Raw genomic sequence first — 18308 nt, 5'->3', positions numbered from 1 at the left:
CCACAGTGGTGTTCCTGTGACTTTCTAGGCGCCTAAAAGTTAGGAGCATCACAACACCTAAATCCCTTTTGTGGATCTGGGCTACGGAATCTCTAAAAATGTTTTTTTGACACCCCGGCACTATACAGCAAAAGGGAACTGCCATGCATGTCTCAACAGAAATACTATTCCTGCAGGTGATATATACTGGCTGGATGGCAACCCTAAATCTCAGGCAAACTTCATTACTGCTGGAGCATTTACTACACCTGTCAACAAAAAGTTGCCTAAGCATTTCCATCGTAAATCACTTTTCAGTCACTCATACTTTTTCAAATTTGCATTATTAAGGGTGAATTTTTCCAAGTCCAATTTTTGCCCTAGGACAAACTTGTTCTATTGTTTGCACAAAAGCAGTTCATTTTTGAGAAGGGGGGGACCAATTGTTTAAAAAAAAACTTAAAATATGTAACTTCTATATGACTAGTTTAGCAACGTTTTGAGGTGAAATATGAAATTTGGTAGGTAATAGCTGTGAGGAAGGAGAAGTATCTTATAGTGCCCTTGTGAAAATCCATTTGCCTTGTCACCAAGTTGTGAGGGTTTGAAAAGGGTAGCTTGTACGTGCCTGATAGCTTTTGAACAATGGCTGAAATTTTAATGTTGACATTTCCTGACTTTTGAGTGCTTAACTGTGTAACCCTAACATTATTGTGATGCTGTACAATATTCTACATGAACTATATTTGTGACCCTTTCTGCAGGCTCATACAGGGGAGAGACAGTGTAAGGATTCCTGGCCCCTCACATCACAGGGAGGAAAGCAGTTTCCACAGGGATGCTACTTTCTCTTTTCCCCTGCACAGGTGATGGGCCAGGATGGGGAATAAAGAGAACCTTGGATATGCAATGTGCTCCAATACGCTAGCCAAGTGAACTGATGTGCCAGGAAAGTAATCTGTACTATCTGTAGTGCTAGCACAGATTATTTCCTCCCCTAGAGCAAGGGGATACCCAAATTATGATTCTCTGAGTCACAATCAGTTTCCTGGCCTCTGCATTTCCAACCCCAAACATTAAAAAAAATAAATCATGAGATTGGCTTTAAAATCATGGTTTTTTTTTAAAATAATTAATTTGTGATTATTTTTATTTGCTTTTTCGGTTTTTAGATTCTAGGCTACACTAGGATCACATTTTCTCCACAACCATGAAGGCTAGAAACTTCCTTTATATATACACAAAAGCTCAGATTCTCGCATGTTAATATCACTCCTGGAGCTTGGGAAACACTTTTTGTTACAAGACTCCCAATAAAATTGTGAGAGGTGGCAAGATTGTTGTGTGCTTCTGTGGGCAGACAACAATGTATTGCCTCTTCCTCAGGGCTTGTGGCAAAGCCACAAATGGGCCCTAAATTATTAGACCCTGGTTGCTCAACAAAGGATTGTATGCAGGCATACAGGATCACAAAGCACTAAAGTAATGGAGTTCCATTGGGAGAAACTCTATGCCAGGTGACAGGTTTCAGAGTGGAAGCCGTTTTAGTCTGTATCAGCAAAAACAACGAGGAGTCCTTCTGGCATCTTAGAGACTAAGACATTTATTTGGGCATAAGCTTTCGTGGTCTAAAACTCACTTCATCAGATGCGTGGAGTGAAAAATATAGTAAGCAGTATATATATTTTCATGTGCTGTAATATAGGTACTGCTTACTGTATTTTTCACTCCACGCATCTGATGAAGTGGGTTTTAGACCACGAAAGTTTATGCCCAAATAAATTTGTTAGTCTCTAAGGTGCCACAAGGACTCTATGCCAGGTGTAACTCTTTGCAGGATCAGGCCCTATTTAGTAGTATTGACATGTCTTGGAACCACTTGCACACTGGATAAACAGACCTACCCTATTAAAGCTCACACAAATCCTTGTATCAAATACTCTCAACCAGTTAGAATTTAATCTTAGTAAACTTTCTCCTGCATTAATTTTACAAGTGACATGAACTGAACAGCACAAATCTGTATTCAACTCTTTGGATACAAATATTTTTTCCAAAATTCTTCGCATGTAAATAAAGATGCAAACATGATGTAGAAAAAGATGCAAAAATGTAAGGAAAGGGGGGGAATTGGTATCTTACATTAACTCAAGCAGAATGTAATATTAAATAAGGACATTAGACAATTTTACAATTTAAATTATTTTACTCAAAAATAGCTATTTTGTTCTTTTAGAATCCCATTGTTAAATTATCGTTTCCCCATTTACACTTAAACAATAACTGAGTAAAACATGGGTCACTATATACAACAGTAACTGAGAAGACATAAAGCCTTTGTTTATTGGCATCATCTGCTAGGGCAATTGTCAAATTCAGATTCCTGGGTAACTGAAATTAAATTAGCTTTTTATACATTATAAATTGTAAATCTTGTTTCTTTTTTGATCTATTCCTATTATTACATTAAATATTTCAAACCTTGTTAATATTGACCAGAGACCTTTACAGAATTCATAGCTTTCCTAAGCATCTGTACAGCAAAAATGACATGATTCTGGTACCTTCTTTGTGAATACAGGGTTCTGCATAACATCAGTGAAAACAGACCAGTCTTATTAATTTAATTCCACTGCTTGTTAGAAAAGACAGGAATGGTAGCAGAGACAGTGGAGCTGTTGGTTTGCAGGTCCAGGAAGGTAGCAAATGCATCAGTTTACATTTGGAAGTTATTTTCTCCACTGCAAGAGTTAAAAAACTAGTTTAATTAAATGAAGGCTTAAAAACTGCAAAAAAAAAAACAAAAACGGATGGCTGTAGCTCCCTCCCACTCAGGACTTTTCTGCTTGTTACTGGTGAGTGAATTTCAGGTAATGAGTATTAACATTATCAGTCACTGTTCTAGTTAATGGGCTAGAAGTGTCTGTTGGAATAGTTGTGTATTTATCCTTCTGTTGTTTAACTAGTAAGTGTTTGGCTGTACATATTGGGCCCAATCTTGCTTCTCTTGGTATCAGTGGGACTTACAAATTACTTCTATGGTAGCAGGATCAACCCCACATTCAGAATTTCCAACGGGAGCTTTATCACATTCAGAATTCTATTCTCCAATTGATGTTGACCAGAGAGAAACAACTTTTCGTAGCATTAATGGTACTGATATACTTGTATTAAGGGGAGAAAGATTCCCCAGCAGGTCAATTCAGGAAATGTTGGAGTTTCAAAAGGTTGCCTTTCTGCTGAGCAGTGTTTCCTTTATGCACAACTGCTTTCTCCTATGCCAGGGGTGGGCAAACTACACCAACCCCACGGCTCCTATTGGCCAGGAATGGGGAACCCCGGCCAATGGGAGCTTCGGGGGAGGTACCTGGAGGCACGGCAAGGCCAGCGCACACAGAGCCCTCCAACCCCTCTCCCCCAGGGGCCGCAGCGCTTCCTGGAGTGGCACGGGGCCGGAACCAGGGCAGGCAGGCAGGGAGCCTGCCCTGGTCCTGGTTTGCGCTGCTGTTACCCTGGTGCCGCTTAGCCGGAGCTCGAACCCCTCCTGCACCCCGCCCCACAACTCCCTGCCCTAAGCCCCCTGGCTGCACCTTGCACCCCAACTCCCTTCCCTGAGCCCCCTCGTACACCCTGCACCCCTCCTGCACCCCAACCCCTTGCCCTAAGCCCCCTTCTGCACCCCGCACCCCTCCTGCACCCCAACCCTCTGCCCTGAGCCCCCTCCTGCACGCCACATCCCTTCTGCACTGCAGCCCCCTTCCCTGAGCCCCCCATACACCCCGCACCTCTCCTCTGCCTCAATGCCTTGCCCTGAGCCCCTTCCTGCACACCGCACCCCCTCCTGCACCCCAACCCTCTGCCCTGAGCCCCCTTCTGCACCCCGCACTCCTCCTGCACCCCAAACCCTTGCCCTGAGCCCCCTCCTGCACACCGCACCCCTCCTGCACCCCAACCTCCTGTCCCGGCCCTGCATACAATTTCCCCACTCAGATGTGGCCCTCAGCCCAAAAATTTTGGCCACCTCTGTCCTATGGCATTGCCTTGGTGTTCCGGTATTAAGGGAATATTCCAGAGAAGAGATTAGTTTGCTAATTAGGGCTGTCATAGAATCATAGAATCTCAGGGTTGGAAGGGACCTCAGGAGGTCATCTAGTCCAACCCCCTGCTCAAAGCAGGACCAAACCCAACTAAATCATCCCAGCCAGGGCTTTGTCAAGCCTGACCTTAAAAACCTCTAAGGAAGGAGATTCCACCACCTCCCTAGGTAACCCATTCCAGTTCTTCACCACCCTACTAGTGAAAAAGTTTTTCCTAATATCCAACCTAAACCTCCCCCTCTGCAACTTGAGACCATTACTCCTTGTTCTGTCATCTTCTACCACTGAGAACAGTCTAGATCCATCCTCTTTGGAACCCCCTTTCAGGTAATTGAAAGCAGCTATCAAATCCCCCCTCATTCTTCTCTTCTGCAGGCTAAACAATCCCAGTTCTTCTTCGAGTGATTGCTCATATCCATTCCATGTAGGTGTGTGCGCGCCGCGTGCATGTTCGTCGGAAGACTTTTACCCTAGCAACTCAGTGGGTCGGCTGGGCGCCCCCTGGAGTGGCGCCACCATGGCGCCGGATATATACACCAGCCGACCCACACACTCCTCAGTTCCTTCTTACCGCCCGTGTCGGTCGTTGGAACAGTGGAGCGTGGCTTAGCTGACCTCCACTTCCCTAGCTACTCGTAGTTTCTCTCGTTAAGTATATAGTTCAGATGTTTATAGTGTAGTTAACTTTATTTGTTTGTAGTATAGTATAGTGTATTTATTTCACAGGGGTTCGGGGTTTATCCCCTTCCCCTCACCCGGTGCCGGGTCCGATGCCCGGTCCACAGGGTTTTATAATGTTCGGCCGGCCACAAGCCGATGCCGACAAGAGATCCTCTCCTAAGTGCCTCGAGGAATCTCACCTCACAGATAAGTGCCGCATTTGTGAGGCCTTTAATCTGAGAACAAAGGGGAGCGGGACTTTTGTCTCAGCTCCTGAGGGAGGCAGCTCTTGCTCCTCCGCTCTCGGCACCGAGCACTGGTTAGTCTTCAAGGAGTGCTCCCTCAGCACCAGATCGCTGGTACCACCAAGGCCTCTCGGCACCGTCCGTCGCTGGCTCCGACGTCCACTCAGCATGGATCCCTCTCCTGGAGGATGAAGAGGCACAATATCCTTGCTGCGTCCGAGCCGCCTGCTCCGCAGCCGAGCGCTATGCTCAGTCGGATCGCCCGGCACCGATGTCTGCCGCGGCACCGACAATATCCGCACCATTAACTCCGGCCAGGCAAGAGCCGTCGAGTCCGGTGCTGGAAAGCTCCCCGGTACGAACCGTGGTCGAGCTCGCTATGAAGCTGCGTCAGAGACGTCTGCTCCGCAGCCGAGCGCTATGCTCAGTCGGATCGCCCGGCACCGATGTCTGCAGCGGCACCGACAATATCCGCACCATTAACTCCGGCCAGGCAAGAGCCGTCGAGTCCGGTGCTGGAAAGCTCCCCGGTACGAACCGTGGTCGAGCTCGCTATGAAGCTGCGTCCGAGCCGCCTGCTCCGCAGCCGAGCGCTATGCTCAGTCGAATCGCCCGGCACCGATGTCTGCCGCGGCACCGACAATATCCGCACCGTTAACTCTGGCCAGGCAAGAGCTGTCGAGTCCGGTGCTGGAAAGCTCCCCGGTACAAACCGTGGTCGAGCTCGCTATTAAGCTGCGTCAGAGCCGTCTGCTCCGCAGCCGAGCGCTATGCTCAGTCGGATCGCCCGGCACCGATGTCTGCCGCGGCACCGACAATATCCGCACCGTTAACTCCGGCCAGGCAAGAGCCGTCGAGTCCGGTGCTGGAAAGCTCCCCGGTACAAACCGTGGTCAAGCTTACTATTAAGCTACGTCAGAGCCGCCTGCTCCGCAGCCCGTGCGCTCTACTAACCTGCTGCGGCACCGTCAGTATCAGCACCGTCAACTCCGGCCACGCAAGAGCCGTCGAGTCCAGCACCTGAACGCTCCCCGGTGCGAGCTGTGGTTGAGCTCATTATTCCCTCCACGCCGGAAACATTTCCACAGCGAGGGAGTTGATGGCAAGGGCAGAGCCTGCGCTGCTTTAACCCCCGGCACCGCCGGTGCGGGTTATATTGTCTATCGGCGAGCCTGTCTTGCTCACGCCACCCGGCGTCGGCACCACAGAGCGGCACCGGTCACGATCGCAGTCCCGCAGATGTTCTCGGTCCTGTAGCCAATCCCGGTGCCGGCACCGTTCACGGTCCTGGCGCCGTTTCCAATATCGGTACCGGTCTTACCCGCGGCACCGATCAGCGTCCCGTTCCCCGACCTGGTACACTCGGTGCCGATCCAGCTTCCGGCACCGCTCCAGGCACTGGACTCACGTAGCCACTCCCGGCGTCGAGTCTGGAGATCTCGGTCAGCCTCCCGGCATCGCTCCGGTCACAGGTCCCATTCTCGCTAGGCCTCACGGTACCGATCCCCGGTGCCGCGTCGCGCGCCATGAGCTGGAGAGGGAGACTCTGCCCAGGGCTTTAACTTCTCCATGGCCATCCATTCGGATGTGCACACCAGAGTCTTCCGGGTGCTCCAGGCCAGGACCCTGACCCCCATCAGTGGCTGCCCTGTACATCTTGGGCGTGCCATCAGGCCAAAGGCCTACCTGTGATCCCATCGCGCTCTGTTACATCAGAGCACTGGGTACCAGGGGCGACAGTTAGCCATCCCCCTCCGACCGGTACGGAGGAAGTCCGGTTCTGTCACCGGATTCCCACATCCCACCGGATCAGCAGGTCGTCCAGGAGCGTGAGCCCACACAGGACCCACTTGCCCCGGCCTTTCTTCTCCCTCCTCCCCAGATGAGGCGGTGGCAGAAGCGTACTCCTTGGGCCCTCCCCTAATCGGCCTGGGGGCCCATCAGGACCTCCCGAGACGGGTGGCATTCACTATGAATCTCCAAGTGACCACTATCCCGCCCATAGGCACGGGAGTCGAATGCATGTGCATCCCCCGGCTCCCTTGTCATCTAGTCCGTCAATCAGACGCAACGCCATGGCCTACAGGTACCAGCCCCAATGTCCAAGGGGGCTAGGCAAATGAACTTCCTGGGCCATAAGATGTACTCGGCAGGCACCCTGCAACTTCGCGTAGCAAACCAGCAAGCCCTGCTTAGCCGTTACAATGGGCGGCAGTGAGAGAATTTACGGAGTTGGTTTCTCAAATCTCCTGTCAAAAGTTTGATGCCCTCCTGGAAAAAGGGCCGAAGTGGCGAAAGCTTCCCTCCAGGCCTTGTTGGCTGTAGCGGTCTCCACAGCCACGACTCTGGCCTCGGGTGTTGCCATGAGGCGCATTTCATGGCCCCAGTTACCGAGCCTTCCCTCGCAGCTGTTGCACACTATACAGGACTTGTCCTTCAATGACAAAGGCCTGTTCTCAAACTGACCCTAGGCTGCAAGGCCCAAAGGACAGCGAGGTCACTACGCACTCCCTCTCGGCATCTACATGCCGCTGTCTCACTGCCGACCTCTCCGCCAGCCTCACCGCCCTTACCCTGCGCCTGGACAAGGACAGGGCTTTGCCAGCAGGCGACGCTGAGGCAGTCATAGGCATTGGTCGGGACCCCAAGGGGCCAAAAATCAGGGTCCTCCTAACACCAATCGGGCAAAAGCCTATCCCTCCTCATCCCTCTTAGGGACCCCTCTCACGAGCAATTCCTCTTGTAAGAGATGCGGGCGCTCCTCACCATCGGAGCTATAGAGGAGGTCCCAAGGAGGAAGGGACAAACAGTTCTAGCCCCACTAGTTCCTGATCCCCAAGGTGAAGGGAGGCCTCAGACCTATCCTACACCTGCAGGAGCTCAACAAGTAATGATATACCTGGAGTTCTGCATGGTATCCATGGGGACCGTCATCCCATCCTTGGATCTCAGAGACTGGTATGCCGCCCTCGATATGAATGGCACGTATTTTCACGTCACCATTTATCCTCCACGCAGAAGGTACCCCCAGTTTATGGCCAACTGTCATTTCAGTTTACGGTCCTCCCAGTCGGCCTCTATGCAGCCCCCTGTGTATTCACAGTGTCTAGCTGTAGTCGCCGCCCTCTCCGTCACCGTCGGATACACGTGCTCTGTATCTGGGCGATTGGGTCATCCCAGGGGCCACCGGGACCCAAGTTACCTCTCGTGTGGGCGTCGACTAGGTCCTATTCCTGCGTTTAGGCCTGATGATCCATGCACCGAAATCCACCCTGATTCCCACTCAGGGAGTAGACTTAACTGAGGCCACCCTGGACTTCAGTATCACAACCTGCTTACCTACGCCTTGATTTCACGCGATGGTAACCATTGTACAAGGTCTACAGACCTTCCCGGCAACTTTGCATTGAACTTGCCTAGGTTTCCTGGGCCACATGGCTGCCTGCACGTGCGTAACCGAACATGCCAGGCTTCGCCTCCGTACACTTTAATCGTGACTCACATCACCAGAGACAGCATGGTCATGGTCGCCTCAATCCCCCCGAGCGTACTAGGCTCCCCCGACTGGGGGTCTACGCCCTCCCTGATGTGTGCAGGGGTGCTGTTCCCATCCACCTCACCCTCGGTGTCCCTCATGATGGACGCCCCATCTCTTGGCTGGGGTGCTCACTTGGGTCAGTTTCCCACTCCAGACCTTTGGTTGGCTCAACAGCTGCCCTTGCACATCAATGTCCGGGAGTTGGGAGCAGTCTGCCTTGTATACCAGGCGTTTCAGCAGCACCTACAAGGCTGTTGTGTCTCGGTGTTCACAGACAACACAATGGACACCCGTTGCATAAACAACCACGGAGGAGCACGGTCATCCTCTCTTTCCAGGGAGCTATCCAGCTCCGGGACTCCTGCACAGCTCAATCGACGGACCTGGTAGCGTCCTTTCTCCTAGGGGTCCGGAACACTCTGGTGGATCGCCTCAGCAGTTCCTTCCTGTCTCTCAAGTGGTTGATTCCTCCGGATGTTATCCATTACGTTTCCAGAACTTCGCTCTCGCGGGAACAGAACGAGAGAGAAGTTCTGCTCATGCCAAGGCCTCTCCCCGGGCTCGATCTTGGCTGCTTTTCTGATGCCGTGGACGAGCTGTCTGCCGTCTGCTTTCCCACCACTCCCGCTGGTTCGCAAGGTCCTGCAAACACTCCGCAGGGACAGAGCGCATCTGATCATGATCGCTCCAGCGTGGTCCAGGCAGCACTGGTACACCATGTTGCTAGACCGGTCGGTAGCCAACCGATTCCTCTGCCTCTTTGCCCAGACCTCATAACGCTGGATCACGGCAAACTTTACCACCTAGACCTGCAATCCCTGCACATCGCCGCATGCCTGCTGCGGGCCTAAACTGAGCCGAGTTACGTTGTTCTGCCTCGGTTCTACAGGATTCTCCTGGGTGGTAGGAAGCCTTCCACTCGGTTAACGTATCTGCCCAACTGGCAGTTTTTCTTTTGCTGCTACAAAATACAAGGTTTCCCCCACAGAGGTTCCGATCCATTTCCTCTTGGATTGCCTATGATTTTCAAACAGCAGCGCCTGGCGCAGTTCATCATTAAGGATGCACTTGGCAGCCGTCTCTACCTTCCTCCCAGGGGGGAGTGGCCGCTTCTTATTCTCACACTCTGTGGTTTCTAGCTTCCTCAAGGGCTTGGGGCATTTATGCTCCCAGGTTCGCCGCCCACCAACTCCTGGGTCTTCAACCTGGTTATAAGCAGACTTATGCCTGCTCCATTCGAGCCACTGACAACATGCTCGCTGAGATACCTGTCCTGAGGGACAGTTTTTTCCTTGTAGCCTTTGCATCAGCTGGACAAGTCTCCGAGCTTTGGGCTCTCACAGTGGACCCACGGTGCACTATGTTGCGTAAGGACAAGGGGTGGTTGGGACCACGTCCGGCCTTCCTCCCTAAGGTGCTGTTGACCTTTCATATCATCCGGGATATCTTCCCTCCGGTCTTCTTTCCGAAGCCCCATTCATTGCGACGGGAGCACATTTGCCCTCCCTAGACGGCCGTAGGGCGCTCGCTTTTTATGTCGAGCGGACAAGCTTTTTTGTACGCCCCCAACTCTTCGTTGTATTGGCAGACTGGATGAAGAGCCTACCTGTCTCCTCCCAAAGCTTTTCTTCTTGGATGACGTCATGCATTTGCACCTCCTGTGACTGGCCCATGTTCCGTCGAGCCACCTTACGGCTCGTTTCACCAGAGCTCAGGCTTCCTCTGCTGCCTTTCCGACTCTCATACCCTTCCAGGGGCTATGTCATGCTACTACCTGGTCCTCTATCTGGACCTTTGCCTCTTTGGTCTAACTGTCCAGAGATGATGCAGCCTTTGGCTCAGCAGTTTGCATTCTGCAACATCTCACTCCGACCCCACCGCCTACGTAAGGCTTGGGAATCACCTACATGGAATGGATATGAGCAATCACTCGAAGAAGAAAAAACGGTTACTTACCTTTTGTAACTGTTGTTCTTGGAGATGTGTTGCTCATATCCATTCCAAACCCACCCTCCTTCCCCACTGTCGGAGTAGCCGCCAAGAAGGAACTGAGGAGTGGGTGGGTCGGCTGGTGTATATATCCGGCGCCATGGTGGCGCCACTCCAGGGGGCGCCCAGCCGACCCACTGAGTTGCTAGGGTAAAAGTCTTCCGACGAACGTGCACGCGGCACGCACACACCTACATGGAATGGATATGAGCAACACATCTTGAAGAACAACACTTACAAAGGTAAGTAACCGTTTTTTCCCTCAGCCTCTCCTCATAAGTCATGTGTTCCAGCCCCCTAATCATTTTTGTTGCCCTCCGCTGGACTCTCTCCAATTTATCCACATCCTTCTTGTAGTGTGGAGCCCAAAACTGGACACAGTACTCCAGATGAGGCCTCACCAGTGCTGAATAGAGGGGAATGATCACATCCCTCGATCTGCTGGAAATGCCCCTACTTATACAACCCAAAATGCCATTAGCCTTCTTGGCAACAAGGGCACACTGTTGACTCATATTCAGCTTTTCGTCCACCGTAACCCCTAGGTCCTTTTCTGCACAACTGCTGCCCAGCCATTCGGTCCCTAGTCTGTAGCAGTGCATGGGATTCTTCCGTCCTAAGTGCAGGACTCTGCACTTGTCCTTGTTGAACCTCATCATATTTCTTTTGGCCCAATCCTCTAATTTGGCTAGGTTCCTCTGTACCCTATCCCTACCCTCCAGCGTATCAACCACTCCTCCCAGTTTAGTGTCATCTGCAAACTTGCTAAGGGTGCAGTCCACACCATCCTCCAGATCGTTAATGAAGATATTGAATAAAACCGGCCCCAGCACCGACCCTTGGGGCACCCCACTTGATACCGGCTGCCAACTAGACATGGAACCATTGATCACTACCCGTTGAGCCCGACCATCTAGCCAGTTTTCTATCCACCTTACCGTCCATTCACCCAGCCCAGACTTCTTTAACTTGCTGGCAAGAATACTGTGGGAGACTGTATCAAAAGCTTTGCTAAAGTCCAGAAATAGCACATCCACTGCTTTCCCCTCATCCACAGAGCCGGTTATCTCATCATAGAAGGCAATTAGGTTAGTCAGGCATGACTTGCCCTTGGTGAATCCATGCTGACTGTTCCTGATCACTTTCCCCTCCTTTAAGTGGTTCAGAATTGATTCCTTGAGGACCTGTTCCATGATTTTTCCAGGGACTGAGGTGAGACTGACTGGCCTGTAGTTCCCTGGATCTTCCTTCTTCCCTTTTTTAAAGATGGGCACTACATTAGCCTTTTTCCAGTCATCCGGGACCTTCCCCGATCGCCATGGTTTTTCAAAGATAATGGCCAATGGCTCTGCAATCTCATTGGCCAACTCCTTTAGCACCCTCAGATGCAGCACATCCGGCCCCAATGCAGCACATCGGGTCCTATGCGCTGCATTGGGGCCGGATTAACTGTCCGATTAATCACAGTTAACTCATGCAATTAATCACGATTATTTTTTTGAGTTAATCGCACTGTTAAACAATAGAATACCAATTGAAATTTATTAAATATTTTTGGATGTTTTTCTCCATTTTCAAATATATCAATTTCAACTGCAACACAGAATACAAGGTGTACAGTGCACACTTTATATTATTTTTATTACAAATATTTGCACTGTAAAAATGATACCAGAAATTGTATTTTTCAATTCACCTCATAGAATCATAAAGTATCAGGGTTGGAAGGGACCTCAGGAGGTCATCTAGTCCAACCCCCTGCTCAAAGCAGGACCCCAATTCCCAACTAAATCATCCCAGCCAGGGCTTTCTCAATCTGGGCCTTAAAAACCTCTAAGGAAGGCGATTCCACCACCTCCCTAGGTAACCCATTCCAGTGCTTCACCCCTTCCCAGTGAAAAAGTTTTTCCTAATATCCAACCTAAACCTCCCCCACTGCAACTTGAGACCATTAGTCCTTGTTCTGTCATCTGCTACCACTGAGAACAGTCTAGATCCATCCTCTTTGGAACCCCCTTTCAGGTAGTTGAAAGCAGCTATCAAATCCCTCCTCATTCTTCTCTTCTGCAGATTAAATAATTCTCGTTCCTTCAGCCTCTCCTCATAAATCATGTGCTCCAGCCCACTAATCATTTTTGTTGCCCTCCACTGGACTCTTTCCAATTTCTCCACATCCTTCTGTAGTGTGGGGCCCAAAACTGGACACACTACTCCAGATGAGGTCTTATACAAGTACTGTAGTACAGTCTCTTTATCATGAAAGTCCAATTTACAAATATAGGGTTTTTTTGTTACATAACTGCACTCAACACCAAAACAATGTAAAACTTTAGAGCCTGCATGCCCACTCAGTCCTACTTCTTGTTCAGCCAATTGCTAAGAGAAACCAGTTTGTTTACATTTATGGGAGATAATCCTGCCCACTTCTTAATTACAATGTCACCTGAAAGTGAGAACAGGCGTTCACACGGCTCTGTTGTAGCTGGCATCGCAAGATACTTATGTGACGAAGTGGGACTGTTCTTACTGGGGTCTGTGAAGCTTCAGTGTCCCCTAGGCAGTTCTTAAGTATCTAGCAAAGCAAAAGGCCAGTGCAGTTGAATGCCTGACACTCTGTCTCCTAGCAACTGATGGCCTGGGACCCTCCCCTGCAAAGGTGCAAACTGCAGGTGTTGGAGACAGAGGGGCCAGGTGACCTCTTGGCCTGGGAAAGAAGCTGAGCAGAGAGGAGGGGCCGGAGGGGGTTGGGCAGACTGGAGCTGGCTGGGGAAGGAAGGGAAGCACAGACAGGGCTCTGATCCCCCAATGGGGGCTGTGGGGGCTCCCGGGGCCCCAAGATGGACCTAACAGGGGGGATCCTGTTATCTGTGCCTGCAAGACCCTGTCCTGGACTGTGTTCCTGTCGTCTAAATAAACCTGCTTTACTGGCTGGCTGAGAGTCCTGGTGAATCACAGGAAGCCGGGGGTGCAGGACCCTGACTCCCCCACACTCCGTGACAACTTACGTGCCAGATGCGCTAAAGATTCACATGCCTCTTCATGCTTCGGCCATTGTTCCAGAGGACATGCTTCATGCTGATGACACTTGTTAAAAAAAATAATGCATGAGTTAAATTTGTGACTGAACACCTTGGGGAAGAATTGTATGCCTTCTGATCTGTTTTACCTGCATTCTGCGATATATTTAATGTTATAGCATTCTTGGCTGATGACCCAGCACATGTTGTTCGTTTTAAGAACACTTTCACTGCAAATTTGACAAAATGCAGAGAAGATAACAATGGGAAATTTCTAAAGATAGCTACAACACTTGACCTAAGATTTAAGAGTCTGAAGTGCCTTCTAAAATCTGAGAGGGATGAGGTGTGGAGCATGCTTTCAGAAGTCTTAAAAGAGCAACACTCTGAACTACAGAACACAAACCACCAAAAAAGAAAATCAACCTTCTGCTGGTGGCATCTGACTCAGATGATGAAAATGAACATGCATCGATGCACACTGCTTTGGATAGTTATCGAGCAGAACCCCTCATCAGCATGGACACATGTCCTCTGGAACAGTGGTTGAAGCATCAAGGGACATATGAATTTTTAGCGCATCTGGCATGTAAGTATCTTGCGACGCCAGCTACAACAGTGCCATACAAATGCCTGTTCTCACTTTCAGGTGACATTGTAAACAAGAAACAGGCAGCATTATCTTCTGCAAATGTAAACAAACTTGTTTGTCTGAGCAATTGGCTGAACAAGAAGTAGGACTGAGTGGACTTGTAGGCTCTAAAGTTTTACATTGTTTTATTTTTGAATGCAGGGTTGTTGTTTGTTTTTTTACATAATTCTAGATTTGCAAGTTCAACTTTCATGATAAAGAGATTGTACTAGAGTACTTGTATTAGGTGAATTGAAAAATACTATGTCCTGTTTATTAGTGCAAATATTAGTAATAAAAAATAAGTATAAAGTGAAACTGTAAACTTTGTATTCTGCATTGTAATAGAAATCAATATATTTGAAAAATGTAGAAAACATCCAAAAAGATTTAAATAAATGTTATTCTATTATTAACAGCTAATCACGATTTTTTTGAAATCGCTTGACAGCCCTAGTGCTAATATTATGAAGTACTTAACTCAGTACAATTTACGGATTCCCTCAAACCAGTGGTTTTCAATCTGAGGTCCTTAGACCCATGAGGGTCTGCAGACCAGAGGCGGCTCCAGGCCTTAGCACGCCAAGCACGTGCTTGGGGCCGCATGCTGCGGGGGATGCTCTGCCAGTCGCCAGGAGGGCGGCAGGTGGCTCCGGTGGACCTCCCACAGGCATCCCTGTGGAGGGTGTGCTGGTCCTGTGGCTCTGGTGGGGCATCTGCAGGCACGTCTGCGGGAGGTCCACCGGAGCCGCGGGACCGGCGACCGGCACCATGCTTGGGGCGGCGAAATGGCTAGAGCCGCCCCTGCTGCAGACCCTGTGATTTCCAAAGGGGTCCACACCTCTATTTGAAAAACTGTAGGGCTCCTCAAATGAAAAAAGGTTGAAACAGGGCTGCCCGGAGGGGGGGGGGGGGGAAGTGTGGCAGTTTGCCTCAGGGCCCAGGCCCCGCAGGGGCCCCACGAGCCCTGGCCCGGTGGCAGTCCGGGTCTTCAGCAGCAGGGGGCCCTTCAGTGCTGCCGAAGACGCAGCATGACTGAAGGGCCCCCCGCTGTAGAAATGGCCCACGAGCCCTGGCCTGGCAGCGGTCCGGGTCTTTGGCAGCATTTTGGCGGTAGGGGGGGGGCCTTTCAGTGCTGCCGAAGATGTGGAGCGACTGAAGGGCCCCCCGCCACCAAAATGCCGCCAAAGACCCGGACCGCCGCTGGGTGAGTACAAGCGGCGCAGCTCCCCTGCTTTGCCCCAGGCCCCCTGAATCCTCTGGGCGGCCCTGGGTTAAAAACCACTGCTTCAAACCACTACTACATTCTCAACAATACTGGTGTAAATTAAGCAACTATCGGGGACAGTAATTCCCTACTCTGCTAGGTTTGGAAAACCAATGTGTCCGCCTCTGTTAAATGCAGGGAATGCTGCATATAGATGTTCATTATTGAAAGTCTCATCTTGCGGGTTTGCCTTTAGCATCTTGTTTTACCGTGTTAACAATTGGCATATTTTGCTCTGCTTTGCTAAACTACTCTCTATTTCTTTCCCTTTGAACAGTTCGCAGGATCGACTCTGGATGGTACCAAGAGGGGGATGGGCGTGGATATCTCTCTTCTGAGCTGCCAGTATTTCCTAGCTCAGCTGCTTGTTGCGGTAGTGATGGGACCCATCACTGCGGTGGTGGGCAGCGCTAACGGGGTGATGTATTTTGCCAGCCTCGTGTCTTTCATGGGCTGTTTGTTTTCCTCCCTGTGTGTCACGTATGAGATTCCCGCCGCCGAGGCGCCGGCCGAGGAGCAGCAGCCGTTGGTGCTGAGCGCGTGAGGGCAGGATCCGCCGGTGGAGGGGCCGGGTGAGACTCACTGCTCGTTACAATAAAAGCAACTCAGACAAGCGGCGCTTGTGCCTCCTGATTGCTCTGGGCGGCAGGTGCCGCGTGACCCGTGGGAGGCTGCCCCGGTCCCCGGGGCGCTGCCCTTAGCTGCGGGGCACGGCTGTCCGAAGAATTAGTGCCTCCTATTGGGCCACCGCCCGGATTACTCGCTGGTAGCCAATGGACTGCGAGAGCGTTGTGACGTCACCTCTGATTGGCTCTGAGATTGCGTGCTCTCCTTCAAAGGGGGCGGGGTGCTGGACTTGACTAACTGTAGTGCTCTGTCTATCGCCCCCCCCATTGTTCTATTCGGTAGCGGCTGCCCCCAGAGGCTTCTCTCGCAGCGCTCCGCAGGCGCTGGTGTTGAGTGAGTCTGCGGGAGCCTGGAGAGCAGGGCAGAGCTGCCTGCCACGGGAGTGGGGCACCCTGGGCTGTGGGCGGGTCTTAAGAATTCATGCAAAGTCATGAACAAAGGCTCGTTGGTGCGCCAGGTATATGGAGGATCGCAACAGAAAACCTGGTGTCTTTTAAAATAACCAAATAATTTGCATTGAAAAACATGTTGAGTTACCTAGAACTTTTTCAACTGGTTTGTGATGTGCTCCAACCAATCCAGTGTTTGATTCTCTTAGTGTTCAAACCAACAAGCTTTTCATTAGGGCTGCTCGGGAGTGGGCCTAGCAGCCCACTTGCTGTAAATACTTGCTGTCCCATGCTCATTTGTTCTGTGCAGCCACTATACAACAGTAGGATTTGTGGCACAGCCACCAAAGGCAAGCCAGAAAGCTACATGTCCTCCGTGATCATTTTTTATGAGCAGGTGTGCTGAAGGAAAGAGCACATACCTGTCGTATTAGATTTCAGATGTGCATAGAAGTCTAGCCAAATATTCCAAAGGCTTCAGGGAAAAGTAACCTGCTCTTACATAGCAACAATAGATTATTCTTTATGATGGAATCAAAGTCTGTACTCTGCCATGACATAGCTGTAAGACCATCTCAATGTATTTACATTATTTAAGCCAATTTTGCTCTACCACCATTAAGGGTCTTCAGTAAAGATACTGTGATACTCCCCTCCCTGGGGTAAAGACCTTGCCCTGGCTCCAGGCCTCCCTCCCTGCCCTCAGGAGAAGGTAGTTTATCAAGGCCATATGTCCATAACTCTAGCTTTAAAACTCTAGAGCCCGTGGAAGGTGGAGCCCTGACTTAGTTGACAGAGATGAGAATCGGAGAGTTGTAGTTTGAAAACCCCAAGGGAATCACGGGAGCTTAGTTGCAAGACCTGCCTCACCTCTTCCATCACCTCCCGCCCCAAATCAGAAGAGATGTAGATTCTTTCCCTCTCATGAGCCTCCGCACACCTCCCCCATCCCCATTGGCCAAGGGGATCCTGGGAATTGAAGTTTCAAAGCATATTTTCCCCACTCCCCAAACCAAAACACTTCCCAGGGGATCAGGAGCTATGGTCTGGGATTTAGGTAACGTTCAACCTCTTAGAACCACAGGTGAGATCACCTGTGTAATTTATTTCCGGTCACTGTTCCCCATGGAATGCTGTTAGCATACTGGGGCAAGTAGCTTCCAGTCACTGTTTCTGGTCAGACACTATTACAGTGATTACCAGGACAAATAACTTCCTGTTAGTGGTTCTAGTTCAGGGGTCAGCGGCAACCTTTCAGAAGTGATGTGGCAAGTCTTCATTTATTCACTCTAATTTAAGGTTTCACATGCCAGTAATACATTTTAACATTTTTAGAAGGTCTCTTTCTATAAGTCTGTAATATATAACTAAACTATTGTATGTAAAGTAAATAAGGTTTTTAAATGTTTAAGAAGCTTCATTTAAAATTAAATTAAAATGCAGAGCCCCCCTGGACCAGTGGCCAGGACCCAGGCAGTGTGAGTGCCACTGAAAATCAGCTCAAGTGCTGCCTTTGGCACACGTGCCATAGGTTGCCTACCCCTGTTCTAGTTGAATACCATTAGAGCTTTTACTAGGGTAACAACTTCTGCTCGCTGTTTCCCAATCCGTAGGCCAGTAGGAAAGGAAGTGGGGATTGCAGTGACAGACTGTGCCCTGAGTGGGTGGTGCTGCTATTAGGCAAAGACTGTAGGAGGAGGTGGTGCCCGCACTGGCACTGGGAGACACTGATTTCACAGTGAGAGGGTGAAGACAAAAGATTAATATGGTCCTGCCTGCCATGCTCTGACAGGCCCTGTCACATCATGGACATTGTAGTCCCATCCTGGGTGTTCCAGTCCCCACCCTGTTGTGCCTTGTGACCTGCCT

General features: G+C 50.2%; 1 protein-coding gene across 1 annotated transcript in view; it reads left to right on the top strand.

Annotated features, from left to right (window-relative positions):
- LOC123348667 (proton-associated sugar transporter A-like) overlaps positions 1–17794 on the top strand; it is a 29355-nt gene extending 11561 nt beyond the window's left edge. Inside the window, exon 5 of the mRNA XM_044986262.1 lies at positions 15701–17794. Within this exon, the coding sequence (XP_044842197.1) occupies positions 15701–15967 (267 nt within the window). The 3' untranslated portion in view covers positions 15968–17794. The remainder of the gene's footprint in view (positions 1–15700) is intronic.
- The last annotated feature ends 514 nt before the right edge of the window (positions 17795–18308 follow it).

This window comes from Mauremys mutica, chromosome 13 (genome assembly GCF_020497125.1).
Source record: "Mauremys mutica isolate MM-2020 ecotype Southern chromosome 13, ASM2049712v1, whole genome shotgun sequence".
NCBI lineage: Eukaryota > Metazoa > Chordata > Testudines > Geoemydidae > Mauremys > Mauremys mutica.
Note: the sequence above shows the minus strand (reverse complement) of the source record. Positions and strands in the feature narration are given on the sequence as shown.